This window comes from Moschus berezovskii, chromosome 22 (genome assembly GCF_049115385.1).
Source record: "Moschus berezovskii isolate FMDL1 chromosome 22, NW_MosBer_1.0, whole genome shotgun sequence".
In the NCBI taxonomy this organism is placed as follows: domain Eukaryota; kingdom Metazoa; phylum Chordata; class Mammalia; order Artiodactyla; family Moschidae; genus Moschus; species Moschus berezovskii.
The window spans coordinates 7,360,556-7,375,562 of NC_142481.1; the positions used below are offsets into that span (position 1 = coordinate 7,360,556).

A 15,007-nucleotide genomic window follows, 5' to 3' on the forward strand; every position below is an offset into this window, starting at 1 on the left:
CACATTACCGTGGGCCACTCACTTGCTAAGGCTGCCGTTGGCCACCTCATCTGCCATCTCATCCCTCTCCTGCTGGGCCTGCCGCCGGGCACGGTCAGAGGCGGCCAGTTCCTGGAACGAGCAAAATAGGCAGGTGGTCAGCTGTGGTGATGGGAGGCTGGCTGAGCACTGGCCTCCCTACCCCTCAAGCCTCAAGTCTCTTGATCTTTTTTTCACTGCACTTGAACATGCTGCCCTAGATAACCTTGGAATGAGCTTCAGTCTACAGGCAGATGTCTCCTAAATGCATCTCCGCAGCCCCAGATCCGTGTCCACTTCTTGCTGCCCGCCCGCCAGGATCCCTCACCCTCATGGCCTCCTCACTGAGCCCAGCATCTCTTTTCAGACCAGTTCCTCCTCCGGTTTCCCTCAGTCATCAGACCAGACCCCCTCTCCTCTCCTCCTCTGCCCCCTTACCACCCAAAGCCCTGTCCATCCTGCTCCTTTACGCTGTTTGTTCCCTCTTCAGCGTCCCGGCTCAGGCTTCACCGTCCCCCTCCAGCCTCCCTGCCTCCAATCTCCCTACTCTAGCCGGTCCCCACACCGACCTTGTGGCTTTCCGGTTCAGGACCCTAGCGGGGCTCCGGGACATCCCTGGCCCCGCCCACCCGCGACCCCACCCTCCTGAGCCCCGCCCACCCCGGCATCACCTCCTGCAGCCGCAGCACTTCCGCCTCTAGCCCCTTGAGGCGCTTCTCACTCTCCCGGTTCTGGGCAAAGATCTCCTCTCGTGAACTGCGCGTCTCCTCCACCTCCCGCCACAGCTCCTTCATCTGGGCCTGAGCGGAACGGAGAGAGTGAGTGGGCCCAGCCAGGTCACAGGGAATGCCCCCAGCCCCGCTACCCTCGCAGTCCGCGAGGGGGACTCCCCGTGAGCAAGCAGAGCCCTGAGGACTTGGGCTTCTGCACCCCGCTCCCAGCCACTGGCTGTGTGACCATGGGCCAGCTCTCCCCACCGTCCCCCTGTCTCTGGGCCTCATTTCTTTAAAAAAAGAAGCACATCAAAATTAAAGCAAGCGTAAAGTGCGGATAATATGTGGACTCTTTAATAGAGTTGGGAGGGACTTCCATGGCAGTTCAACGGTTAAGACTCCGCGCTTCCACTGCAGGGGGCGAGGGTTCGATTCCTGGTGGGGGAACTAAGATCCTCAAGTCAAGCAGCTTGTCCACTAAAAGTGATAGAAAACACCGATCACTTACCTTGGGCCAGTCTCTATTCTGTACACATACTGACAACCTTAATCCTCACAACTCCAGTCGGTGGGGACTATTTTCCTACCCAGTGTACAGATGGAGAAACTGAGGCACAGAGAGGTTCAGCAACGCACTCAGGGTGGTGAGTGGCACAGTCACGACCTGAACCCAGGATGCCTGACCTTGGCGTTTACACTTCCGGCCACTCTGCTACCTGGCAACTATTTATTTATGTCTCCATCCTGCGTCATGTGGGATTTTAGTTCCCTGACCAGAGATCAATCCTGTGCCTTCTATAGTGGAAGCGCAGAGTTTTCATCACTGGGCCGCAAGGAAGTCCCAAAGATTAAGCAATTTAAGTAAAGGAACTAAAAAACATAAAAAGAACCAGTTGAGTCTTTGGGGCATGGATAGAGCTGTTGCCTAACGTGGGTGCTGCTCCTGGGATCTAGAGGGCAGGGTCCGAGCCGGTTCTGGAGCCGGAGCGAGGGCGGGGACTCCCCTTTCCGCGGCTTAAGCCCCACCCCTTACCTGCATCTTGCGAAGCTGCTTCACCGCCTCCTCCTTGCCCTGCCCGGCCGCCGTGGTCTGAGCCTTCAGCTCCTCCAGCTCGGCCTCCAGCTTCTTCCGGGCGGCCACGGCCAGAGCACGCTGCTTGCGTTCCTCATCGCGCTCCACCTCTGCGTCCCTCAACTGGGAGAGGGGAGGTCGGCAGGGGTGGGCTCAGGGGACAGGAGGCCCAGGCTCCCCCTACATGCCAGTGGCAGAGAGGTCTACCCTCCAGCCCCTGCCCAGTTCTCCAGCCCCACTCCTCCTGCCCCTTGCCTTATCTCTGCCACAAACCCAACCATCCTCTCCAACCCCACAGCCCTGGCTCAGGCCTTATCCCTCCCTCTTGCCCCAGCCTCCTCTGTGCTTCCATCACTCCTCTCCAGCCCATTCCTGAAGGCTCTAGAAAGGTCCTTCTACAATCACAGCTGACACTGCTCATGGCCCTTCTGTGGCTGGCTCCCTGGTGCCCTCAGGACAAAATCGTGCATGAACCCATGGCTGGGTCATTGGGGCCAAGGGAGATTTAAAAAGAAACGCTCAGATACTGCTCCCCGTCCCAGCCTTCAATCATCTCTTCATCACTTGCTCTGGGCTTCCCAACTCCAGTCTCCCCTGCTGCAGTCTGCTGCCCACATGGCCCCAGAGGGCTCTTTGTAATACTCAGGGCTGCCCCACCCCGCCGACGCTCAACACACAGCACCGAGTGAAAAGCCTTGCCCGCTGCAGACCCTAGGAAATTCCTCCACTGAATGGAGAAGGAAGAATGACGCGCAGAGAGAGGAATATGGCGTGAACGAGGGGGCGGGCGAAGAAATAAATGAAACAGGGAGAAAGCCGCGGAGGAGTGGGGTGAAGACAAGCTGGCCAGTGCGCAGGTAAATGGGCATACGGGTGGGCTGGGGATGCGGAGGAGGTGGGTAGATACTGGGGCGGTTTGGCTGGAGAGAGGAGGTTGACTAGACCACTGGGTGAGAGAAGTGGGATGCAGAGTTGGTTGTGCAGCAGTGTTGGGCGTGTACGGGCGGCTGGGCAGCTGGCTCAGTAGATGGGATGGTAGCTGGGTGGATGGGTTAGTGGATGGAGGGTGTCAGAATGGGTCCCTGTGCCTGTGCGTTCCTGGGCCATGGTGGGTGAGCGGGCTGGGGAACAGGGGGATGGCTGGCTAGTAGGTGGGACCTGGGTAGAAACCCACAGTAGCAGGCGGGTGGGTCAGCCTTCCGGGCACGCCGAGCTGGGCGGCGCCCTGCCCGTACCTGCTTGGCCAGCTGCCGCCGCCTCTCCTCGCCCGCCTCGTCGCGGCCCTGCAGGTCCCGCTCGTGTTGCGCCTTCAGGGCCTGCACGGTCACCTCCAGGCGCAGCTTGGCATCCTCGGCTGCCGTCAGCTCGTCCTCCAGCTCTGTCACCTGCGTTCGCAGGTCGCTCGCTGCCTGTTCGGCCACGCGGCGGGCTCGCTCCAGCTCGTGCACCTGGGAGGGTGGCCGGCAGAACGAGAGTGAGCCCCGGGCACCTGCACCACCGAGGCGGCGGGAGGCCAGGCCCGGAGGCCTACGCTCGGCTAGAGGGGAGGGGAGCGTTGACAGCCGGGGGGAGGCAGCGGGCCATGCCCGTCCTAGCTCCTTCTTGTCCGGAGTCACCTACACATGGCATGAGCTGCTCGCGAGCTCGGTGTATACACGTGAGCAGGTGTGTTTAACGGGACAGTCCGCTCACGTTTCGTGAACACGCACCTGCACACGGCTGTTTTCCAAGAAGCTCTCGCCCTCAGAGCGAGATATGCACAGATGTTTGCTGGAAGATTTTCCCCGCGTGCTGGGCCCATGAACCGTTGCCTGTTGACGCCTGGCTTTCCTCACTTCCCGGGTGCGGCGCGAACCAGGGAACCAGGTTCCCTTCACCCTCCGTGTGGGAGAGCACACACGTGTGCTTGTGCGCCCCAGCGTCACGGGGTGGGGGTGGGCGCGTGGTCGCCCACGGGTGTGTGTGTGTGTGTGCGTGTCTGTGTGTCCCGGGGACCCGGGGCCGCTCACGCTCTTGCCGACGTCGTCCTTGCTGCTCAGCAACGCCTCCAGCTCGGCCCGCAGGGCGCGGTTCTGCCGCTCGAGCTCCTCGCGCGCCTCCTGCTCCTCCTCCAGGGCCCGGGTCAGTGACAGCGTCCGGGCCTCGCGCTCGCGGCCCTCGGCCTCCGCCCGCTCCCGCTCCTCCACCGCCCGCAGGACCGCCGCCTTCTCCTCCGCCAGGAGCTTCCGGGGTGAGGGAGATGGGGAGACAGGTTAGCTAGAAGGAATGTACAAGGGGATGCGGAAGGGACAGGGGCCAAGGACGGAGAGACAGACAGACAGACAGACAGACAGACAGAGGCAGAGACACAGTTGGAGGTAGAGGGATTAAAGGTTCCACTGGTTCCTGGACCAGCTCGCTCTTCAGTGGATCACTCTGTGGATGGAAATGTAAACTGGTGCTGCTGTTCTGCAGAATAGTGAGGAGGTACCTTAAAAAACTAAAAACAGAGTTACCATGTGCCAGAGTGCTCAGTCGCTTCAGCCCTGTCGGCCTCTTTGTGACCCCATGGACTGTATCCTGCCAGGCTCCTCTGTCCATGGGATTCTCCAGGCAAGAATACTGGAGTAGGTTGCCATGCCCTTCTCCAGGGGATCTTCCTGGCCCTGGGATGGAACCCGAGACTCCAGTGTCTCCTGCTTTGGCAGGCAGGTTCTTTAGCACTTGTGCCACCTGGGAGGTCCTAGAGTTACCAAATGATGCAGCAATCCCACTGCTGGGCAGAGAGCTGGAGAAAACTTTAATTCGAGAAGATACATACACCCCAGTGTTCACTGCAGCACTATTTACAATAGCCAAGACATGGAAGCAACCTAAATGTCCCTGGATGAAGGAATGGATAAAGAAGATGTGGCCTGTATATACAATGGAATATTACTCAGCCATGAAAAAGAATGAAATAACGTCATTTGCAGCGACATGGATGGACCTAGAGATTATCATGGTAAGTGGAGTAAACCAGACAGACAAAGACAAATATCATATGATATCACTTCTAGGTGGAATCTTAAAAAAAATGATGGAATTAAATGAATTTACAAAACAGACTCACAGATATAGAAAACAAGCTAACAAACTTGTGGTTACCAAAAGGGAAACGGGGGATGGACAGATTTGGAATCTGGGATTAACAGATAGACAGTGCTATATATAAAACAGATAATTAACAAGGACCTGCTGTAAAGCACAGGAAACTACTCAATATCGTCTAGTAACTTATAAGTAAAAGAATCTGAAAAAGAATCTATGTATCATATATAAATATATGAGTCACTTTGCTGTACAGCTGAAACTAACACAACAGTGTAAATAAACTACGCTTCAAGTTTTAAAAAAATTAAATGAAAGGAAATTTTAGGCCAAAAAAAGGAAAAACCTTAAATGGATCAAATTGATCAGCCCCTTGCTTTATATACCCAAGAGAGGAAAGGGTTTTCTTTCTTCCTCTTGTAGTCATAGTAGGAAAAAAAATACATAAAATTTAAAATGTACTTCAAACCTTCACTGTTTTTTTATGACATAGCAATTGATGAACAATAAAACTTACAAGACATACAAATATATATATATATTTATATGTATATTTGTTGCTGTTCAGTGGGTAAGTCATGTCGACTCTTTGTGATCCCATGGACGGCAGCATGCCAGGCTTCCCTGTCCTTCACCAGCTCCTGGAGTTCGATCAAACTCAATCCATTGAGTTGGTGATGGTATCCAACCATCTCATCCTCTGTCATCCCCTTCTCCTCCTGCCCTCAATCTTTCTCGGCATCTGTGTCTTTTCCGATGAGTCAGCTCTTGTGTCATTGGAAAAGGGTGTTATGACCAGTTTGTTCTCTTGGCAAAACTCCATTAGCCTTTGCCCTGATTCATTTTGTACTCCAAGGCCAAACTTGCCTGTTACTCCACGTATCTCTTAACTTCCTACTTTTGCATTGCAATACCCTATGATGAAAAGGACATCTTTTTTTTTTTTTTTGCTGTTAGTTCTAGAAGGCCTTATAGGTCTTCATAGAACTGGTCAACTTCAGCTTCTTCAGCATCCAGTGGTTGTGGCATAGACTTGGATTACTATGATATTGAATGGTTTGCCTTGGAAACAAACTGAGATCATTGGGTCCTTTTTAAGATCACATCCAAGTATTGCATTTCAGGCTCTTTTGTTGACTATGATGGCTACTCCACTTCTTCTAAGGGATTCTTGCCCACAATAGTAGATATAGTGGTCATCTGAATTAAATTCACCCATTCCTGTCCATTTTAGCTCACTGATTCCTATGATGTCAGTGTTCATTCTTGCCATCTCCTGCTTAACCATGTCTATATATATATATATATAAAACAAATTAATTCTTTTAAATTTTTTTCAATGATCTGTGGAATAGTATCAAGCAATCAAACATACATGTATTTGGAGTTTGAGAAGAAGAGGGAAGAAAGAGAGAATGGGGCAGAAAAATATTTGAAAAATAATGGCTGAAGATTTCCACATCTGAGCAAGAACACTAACCCAAAGCTGTTGGAAGCTTGGCAAACTGAAGCAGAATAAACACAAACCCCCACAACTGAATGTCATAATCAAACTGCTAAAAAGCAAAGATAAAGAGAAAAAAGTCTGAACCAGCTAGAAAACAGCATCACATTACCTACAGGGAGACCAGGAGTTAGATGATTGCTAACTTTCAATCTAAAACAGTGGAGGCCCCAGAACACGGAACGATCTCTTCCCAGTGTGGAAAGAATAAAACCTGGAACTCAACAGCCAGTGAAAATTCCTTTCAAAAATGAAGGCAAAAACAAGGACTCTCCCATTTTCCAGATGAAGAAAATGAGGCAGAAAGATTGTGCGATTTGCCCAAGCCACATAGCCAGAAAGGGCCCCAACTGGGAGGTGAACCTCAGGGTTGCCTGAGCTTAATGCTCTGGGGTTTTTGAGAATTTTATTCCATTCTCACATTGTCAGATGCTTAGTAATTATCCCCACTTCCAATTTTTTCTTTCTTCTTTTTTTTGTTGGCTGTACTGCATAGCTTGTGGGATCTTAGTTCCCCAACCAGGGATCAAACTGGAGCGATGCGGTTCATGGGGTTGCAAAGAGTCAGACGCGACTTAGTGACTGAACAACAATGACAGCAGTGAGAGCACAGAGTCCTGTCGCTGGACTGCCAGGGAATGCCCTTCTCCCCATTTTCTAGATGGGCAAACTGAGGCTGAAATGGGACAAGCAGTTTGCCTGAGGTCCACAGTGAGTCAGCAGGAGAAGCAACATGTGTTATTTCATTTCGCCTTACTAAGTACCCTCTGGTGTATCTGCAGGACGCCTCTGGGAGTAACAGTGGGCACCAGCAGTAATTATTTGGGGGCAGGAGACATAAGCCAGGATCGATGGGCGTTCTCTCCTACAGGGGCTCAGAGGCAAGAGGCATCTTGCCCGTAGGTCCTCGAAGGTTCACAGCTGACCTGTGACATCACCTGTTACTCATCGCTCACAACGACCGTGATGGGCAGCGTGGGTGAGCATCCCAGTTCCCCAGGTGGCTAACCTGAGTTGCCTCACCTGGTCGAACTTGCGCTGCTTCTTCTCCAGCGCACTCACGAGCTGCCGCTGCTGCTCCAAGTCCACCGTGGCATCGTCCAGCTCCTGCTGCAGTCGCCGGCGGCCCCGCTCCAGCCGCTCCACCACTTCCGCCTTTTCTGCCAGGCGCTGGTTCAGGGCCTCAGCCTCCCGGGCCGCCCGGCGCCGAGCCTCCTCCCCTGCCTCCAGGGCCCCTGCCTCCTCTTCCTGGCGCCGCCGCCACTCTGAGAGCTGAGGTTAGGGGTGGAGGAGAGAGATGGAGGGTGGCACCCGTGTCTGCGACCCAGGTGTGATTTGGTGGGGCCCCATTTCCCAGATGAGGAGACTGAGGCCCAAAGAGGGAAATGATTCACTCCGTTGGGCACTTCTGCCTGAAGAGTAGGGATGAGGTTGCGAGTTCTTGGAGCCCCAGCTCCTTCAGGACATTAATATGGTTCCCACAGGACCCAGAAGATGAATCAGACCTGGGTTCTTCCCTGGGGAACACGCAGTCTGATGGGGGAGACTGAGTGTCACAAGCAGGGTGATAGAGGCTAAGGTAGAAATAGGGAAGCCACAGGAGTCCACCAGACGGGTTCAAAAATCTATTGAGAACATTCAAGAGACTTCCTGGAGGAGGGAGCATTTGTGATGGATCTTGAAGTATACATAGGAGTTTTCCAGTTAAAGAAGGATATCCACAGACATACATTCATCATTCATTCATCAGGCATTTCTCAAGGCATCCCATACATCAGGCACTATGTTGGCTTAGGCTAGGGACCCAGATCTAACTCTGATGGGGTCCCACCTTCAAGGAGCTTTCAGTCTGGTGGGGGGACTCATGGGCAATGACAGTTCTAGCCCGTCAGGGTGACTGGAGTGGGGACAAAGGAGAAAGAAGGGTTATGGGAGCTCAGAGAGGGGTAGTGAGTAATTTCTTAGAACAGGAGAGGCGGATGCTAGGTCCTAAAAAATGAAAAGGGTTTTCATTTCAATGATGAAAATAAGGCCCAGAGAATGCAGGGTCTCTGACAACCTGGTGAGAGGCATGGGTTTTGTCCAGGGCGGGTAGCTGAGGAGCCCTGGGAGGTCTGTGAGCAAGGAAAGAGCAGCATCAGGTCATGGTTTAGAAAGACCAAGTGAAGGATGAGCTGGAAGGGGATAGACTAGAGGCAGGGAGGTTTGAAGGGAGGCTGAGGGGAGGATCCAGGTGACAGAGGATGCAGTTTGTGCAGGGCTGGGGCTGTGGGAACAGAAAGTAGGGGAGTCTGGCTTGCGGCGGTCTGGCTTGCAACATGCTGGCCCATGGGGTCACCCCGTGAGCCATGGAACCCAGGAGGAGCCAGGTTGGGGATCTCCCTGCAGGGCTGTTCACCTGGGCCTGGGCGGCCTGCAGCTCACGGCCCGCCCGCTCCCTGGCGGCCGCTTCCTCGTCCAGCTGCTCCCGCAGCCCTGCTGCCTCTGCCTCCAGGGCTCGTGCCCGGGACCCCAGGGCCAGCTTTGCCCTGGTCTCCTCCTGCAGCAGCTCCTGCAGGTGGACGGGAGGGTGATGTTTAGTGTGGGTAGGAGGGTGGGGGGGTCTAAGTTGGGGAGAGGGTGGTGAGATGGGGGCTGGGGTCACCTGGGCATCGTGGAGCTGGGCCTCCATGCTGGTCAGCTCCTTGCTCAGCCTGATGGCTCTGGACTCAGCCTCGCTCAGGGCTCCAGACACATTCTCGAGTTCAGCCTGTGGGGAAGGGGCATCTTATCATGGTAGCTTCCTGCCAGCCAACCCACCGCCTGCTTCCCTGCCTCAGATCCCCACTACCCACTGCTAGTGGGGATGTAAAAGGGTGGAGCTGCCATGATAATCAGTCTAGCAGCTCCTTAAAATGGTTAAATGCAGCGTTTCCATGTGAAAGTGAAAGTGTTAGTCGTTCGGTCCTGTCTGACTCTTTGTGACCCCTTGCACCGTAGCCCACCAAGCTCCTCTGTCCATGGGATTCTCCAGGCAAGAATACTGGAATTGGTTGCCATTCCCTTCTCCAGGGGATCTTCCTGACCCAGGGATTGAACCCGGCTCTCCTGCATGGCAGGCAGACTCTTTACCATCTGAGCCACCAAGGATGTTAAACCAGAGTTTCCACAGGGCCCAGCAATTCCGCTCCTGGGTCTGTACCCAGGAGAAATGAAAACAAGTCCATGCAAAACCTGTTCAGGGGTGTTCACAGAAGCAGTATTCACAACTGCTAAGAGGTGGGAACAACCCAAACGTCCATCCACAGATGACTGGAGAAACAAAATGTGGTCTCTCTAGACAATGGAATATTATCCAGCCATAAAAATAATGAAGCACAGACAGATGCTACCACATGGGTGAAGCTTGACAGCATTATGCTAACTGAGTGAAGTCAGACACAAGACACATATTGTGTGATTCCATTTCTATGAAGTGTCCAGAATAGGAAATCTAAAGAGACAGAAAGTAGATTAGTAATTGCTAGGGCAGGGGGTGAGATTGGGGGACCTTAACCCTAACTCTCGTACAAGATTTCGTTCCAGGGCGACGAAAATGTCCTAAAATTAGATTATGGTGATAAATGTACAACTCTATGAATATACTAAAACTTGTTGTTCAGTTGCTCAGTGGTGTCCAACTCTTTGCAACCCCACAGACTGTAGCACATCAAGTTTCCTTGCCCTTCACTATCTCCTGGAGTTTGCTCAAACTCATGGCCATTGAATCAGTGATGCTATCTAATGGTCTCATCCTCTGTCACCCACTTCTCCCCCTGCCCCCAATCTTTCCCAGCCTCAGGGTCTTTTCTAAGAGTCGGCTCTTCATATCAGGTGGCCAAAGTATTGAAGCTTCAGCTTCAGCATCAGTCCTTCCAATGAATATTCAGGGTTGATTTCCTTTAGGATGGACTGGTTTGATTTTAAATGGGTGAGTTATACAGTATGTGAGTTATATTTCAATAAAGCTGTTCTCCTGGCACCCAAATCACCACCACAATGATCCTGGATGCAGTTCCTGGCCTCATGTTCTCAGCAATAAACAGGTATTGGTTATTTAGTCAAAAAACATAATACAATTAAAATCAAAAACCCACATCTCTCCTAACAATCACAGTATGACATTTTCTACCTACAGATTTAAATGTTCGCCCTGGGTTTTTCTAATCAGACCATGGATTATTTACGGCCAGAAGATAAGAGGGTGAAAGGTGGGCACTGTGGCAGGGTTAACAGCTGCAAGTTCAGTCATGCCTGGATTCACGCTTTGGCTCTGAGGGACCTTAGACAACCAGTTTCACCTCCCTGGGCCTCAGTTTCCCTGTGTGTAAAATGGGAACAATATTAGCACTTCCTTCAGAAGAGGGTCAGGAGGCTTTAGTGAAAATACACAGGATGTTTGGTGTATAGCAGCCACTCACCAGATTCTAGCTGTTAATGTGTGATAATGCTGAAGAAGTTGGCAGGGACGGCAGGGTTGATATGGACCAAACCAAAGCCCAGAGAGGGCAGGCATCTCACCCAAAGTCACACAGCAGACACCACTGCTGAGCTGGCTGCCCCACTCACCTGGGCTCGCTGCAGCTTCTCTGCAGCCTCTGCTCGGGCCCGCTCCCCATCTCCTGCGCGGCCCTGAACCTCCTGCAGCTGTGACTCCAGGCGGCGCCTCCGCTGCTCACCCTCCTGCCGCGCGGTCTGCAGGTTGCTAAGCTCTGTCCGCAGCTCAGACACTTCAGCCTCCAGAGTCAAGCGGGTCTTCTCCCATGTGCCTTTGCTCTGAGGTGGGAGAGAGACGGCAGAGATTTATGACTCCCTTTCTCTACCAGGCCAGGCACATGCATGCCCCATGTCCTTTGCACTATTTCCTCCGGAACCCCTTACCATTCCTTAAAGACCCAGGCACACTCCTGCCCCAGGGCCTTTGCACTGAGTGTTCCCTCTGCCCGGAACATGTTTCCCAGGATGCCAAGGCGGGACCACCCTTCGCTTCCACACAGTTTTGTTTTTTTTAATGTGACCTCACTGATTTACTTTCGGCCGTGCTGGGCCTTTGTTTCTTCGAGGGGGCTTTCTCAGGTTGCGGTGAGCAGGGGCTACTTTCTAGTTGCCAAGTATAGGCGTCACATTGCCGGGGTTTCTCTTGTTGCAGAGCATGGGCTCTAGGGCATGCGAGCTTCAGTAGTTTTGGCTCCTGGGCTCTAGAACACAGGCTCAATAGTTGTGGTGCAAGGGCTTAGTTATCCCAAGGCATGTGGCATCTTACCGGCCCAGGGATCGAGCCCATGTCCCCTGCACTGGCAGGCAGATTCTTTAACACTGAGCCTCCCTGGAAGCCCCTTCCTTCAGTTTTTCACTCAGAGGTCACCTTTTCACAGAATCCCTCCATGGCCTTCTCTATTTCGAATCACAAAATGCTCCCCTCACCCCACTATTAGCATTCTGACTCCCCTTTTTGTTCCTCATTTTCCCCATAGCACTTATAACCCTGACATATACTATGAATCTGTTTAGACAGTTTATACTCTGCCTCTCCTGCTAAAATATCATCTCCACAATAAAAGTGTGTACTGGTTGTCTGGTTCATACTTGGGGCCCTCAATACCACGCTGGGAACATAGAACATATTCAGCAAACATTCGCTGAATGAAAGATGGATCGGGGACTTCCCTGGTGGCTCAGTGGTAAAGAATCCACCTGCCAATGCAGGAGACACAGGTTCGATCCTTGGTCTGGAAAGATCCCACATGCCTGCAGAGCAACTCAGCCCCGGGGCCACAGCTATTGAGCCTGTGCTCTAGCGCCTGGAAGCCACAACCACTGAAGCCTGAAAGCTCTGGAGCCTTGCTCTGCGACAAGAAAACCACTGCAATGAGAAGCCCGAGCACTGCAACTAGAGAGTAGCCCCCATTTACCACAACTACAGAAAAGCCCGAGCAGCAACAAGACCCAGCACAGCCAATAATAAATAAATAAAATTATTCTTAAAAAAAGATGGATCGCAGACATGAATACCTGAGAAGAGAAGCGGGGTGACCTAGGACCAGCCAGACATACCTCCTCCACCCAGCATCCCACTCTGCCTCCCCATGGCTCCCCAGAAACCCACCCTCCGGGCTTGCTCCAGCTGCTCCGCCAGCTCTCCCAGGGCCTGGCCATGGCGCTGCCGCAGCTCCTGCACTGCCACCTCGTGAATGCGAGTCTCCTCCTCCAGAGCCTTCTTCAACTCCGTCACCTCCTGTTCTCTCTTGGACCTTTTGTTGGGGAAGGGGGACAGGGAATAGAATTTCAGAATAGAGGAAGACTGGGACTTTAGGGCAGCCCCTGACAGCTGGTTGTGCCTTTTCTTATTCTTTCTCTCCAAGGATAGGGACTTCATTCTATATTCCCCGAGGAGTATGGATGGTGATGCTGCAGGAGGAGTGTGGCTTTAAGAGAGAGCTCCTATGCATCTGTCAAAACCCTATTCAAAACGCCCCCATCTCAAGAAATCTTCTTGGACTCCCTCCCATAGAGTGATATAGGGGTCTTCTCTGATCATCCACGATGGCCTGTCCTACTCCATTAAAGCTCACTTAGCTCTGGACCGGGTCTGTCTTTGCCTGAATCTGCCTACTCCTAGACTGGGAGTTCCAGAGGACAATGCCTGAGTCTGATCCATTTATGTCCCCAGCTTGGTCCAGAGCCAGTGCTCAGAAAACAACTGGTGAATGACTCAACATCTGTGCAGATGGAGAGTTGAGACCCACGTCCTTTCCCTCTCCTCCCAACCCGGCTCCACAGGTGCCCACCCGGTGCCAGTTGCTGGCCACCCAGCCTCACCGGAGCTCCTGCTGTGCATTGGTGGAGTCCAGCGTATCCTCCAGCTCGCCCCGCAGTGCCTCCAGTTCCTCGCCCAGGTCCCGGCGCTGCTTCTCTGCCTTAGTCCTGGCTGCGCGTTCAGCCTCCAGGTCCTCCTGGGCCTCGGCCAGCCCAGCCTGCACCTCCCGCAGGGATTTGAGTAGCTGGGCCCGGGCTCCACCCTCCTCCTCTGCCCTGGGGGTAGACAAGGACCAAGGGGGTTAGTACAGGGACAGGCAGGGGGTGGGGATGATTTATGGGGGCGTGGAGGGGCTAGACATGGCCAGTTCCAGATTCGAATCCCAGCTCTGTCCTTGGACACGTGCCTCTAAGACTCAGAGACTCGACTTCCCTAGCAGTAAAATGGGGATGACACCACTGGTATCATGAGGATACTTACTAAGTTCCCTCCACTTGAGAGCCCTCTGCCTTATATAAATTCCGTGTGATATTCATGCCCATGCAGGAAACTGAGGTGCAGAGTGGGAAAGTACTTGCCCTGATCACATGGTCAGTGGGTGGCTGACCCCTGAACTCCTCTTCATAACCCCTCTAGGATTGAGTTCTTGCAAAAAGGAGCCAAATGGAGGGGCAGTGTGGACTGCAGGTTAAACAGCTCAGGGAAATATGCTGATCACAGTTTGTGTCCCCTGCTTGGCCACCTGCCCTGGCAAGTGACAATCTCTCTGAACTGCAGGCTCCCGGTTTGTGAGAGAGCATGACCACCCACGCACAGCACTGCCACGAGGATGGCAATGGCAACAGTAATACGAGCGCCAAGGGCTACCCGTTACACAATTCCACTTAGGAGAAGCAGCAAGAATCAGCAAGGCCATGTGGACAGAGACACACTGGTGGTTGCCAAGGGCTGAGGGGAGGAGGCAGATGGGAGTGATTTGTTAATAGGACTTTTTTTGAGGTGATGGTAGTGATTGCACAGCACTGTGAATGTACCAAACACCACTCAGTGGTATGCTTTAAAATGGTTAATTTTGCTATGCGAATTTCACCTCAATGCAAAAGGGAAAAAAATAACAGTAATAATAGGAAAGTAGGAACAGACACACCACAGCATCAATTGAGGCCTTAGGGTGTGCCAAGCAAGTCCTCAGCGCTTTCTTATTTAACCCCCACACTAACCCTGGGCTTTCCTGGTGGCTCAGATGGTAAAGAATCTGCCTGCAACGCAGGAGACTCGGTTTCGATCCTTGCGTTGGGAAGATCCCCTGGAGAAGGAAATGTCGACCCACTCCAGTATTCTTGCCTGGGAAAGCCCATGGACAGAGGAGGCTGGTGGGCTACCGTCCATAGGGTCACAAAGAGTCAGACACGACTGAGAGACTCACACTAACCCTGGGAGAGCTTCTATAATCACCACATATTCCAGATGGAGAAACTAAGACTTGAGAGGTGATGTTACTTGGATAAGGTCATGTGGCCAGAAAGGGGAGATGTTGAGATTTGAACTCAGAAGTCAGGCTGGAGGGTGCGCGTTCTTAACTCCCCTCCACCAACCCGTGTCCCATCGATTCTGCAATGCACATTTCCCCAACACTGTGGCTGCTCTGAATTCCAGCTGCATCCATACACAAGGGCGCCTAAGATCGCAAGGGTGAAAAGCATCTGAAACAGTGAGAGCCATATCTGGCACACAGTAAGCGCTCAATAATTGTGAATGACTGGCATTATGATGATTATGACTCCTAAGACGGCCAGATCACTTATCCAATCACAGCGGATTCTGAGTGTTCAGCTTTGAGAGGCTAGGGGATGGGG

The 15,007-nt window shown here is 52.7% G+C and overlaps 1 protein-coding gene across 5 annotated transcripts in view; it reads right to left on the minus strand.

The window, feature by feature from the left end:
• MYH14 (myosin heavy chain 14) overlaps positions 1 to 15,007 on the minus strand; it is a 75,549-nt gene that overhangs the window by 7,913 nt on the left and 52,629 nt on the right. For all 5 annotated transcript variants that reach the window (XM_055411370.2, XM_088830793.1, XM_055411369.2 and 2 more), the window contains 11 exons: positions 13,214 to 13,426; positions 12,501 to 12,645; positions 10,964 to 11,170; positions 9,021 to 9,125; positions 8,775 to 8,927; positions 7,400 to 7,648; positions 3,813 to 4,025; positions 3,039 to 3,251; positions 1,765 to 1,926; positions 690 to 818; positions 23 to 111 (listed from right to left, as the gene is read on the minus strand). In XM_055411370.2, the coding sequence (XP_055267345.2) occupies positions 23 to 111; positions 690 to 818; positions 1,765 to 1,926; positions 3,039 to 3,251; positions 3,813 to 4,025; positions 7,400 to 7,648; positions 8,775 to 8,927; positions 9,021 to 9,125; positions 10,964 to 11,170; positions 12,501 to 12,645; positions 13,214 to 13,426 (1,878 nt within the window). The remainder of the gene's footprint in view (positions 1 to 22; positions 112 to 689; positions 819 to 1,764; positions 1,927 to 3,038; positions 3,252 to 3,812; positions 4,026 to 7,399; positions 7,649 to 8,774; positions 8,928 to 9,020; positions 9,126 to 10,963; positions 11,171 to 12,500; positions 12,646 to 13,213; positions 13,427 to 15,007) is intronic.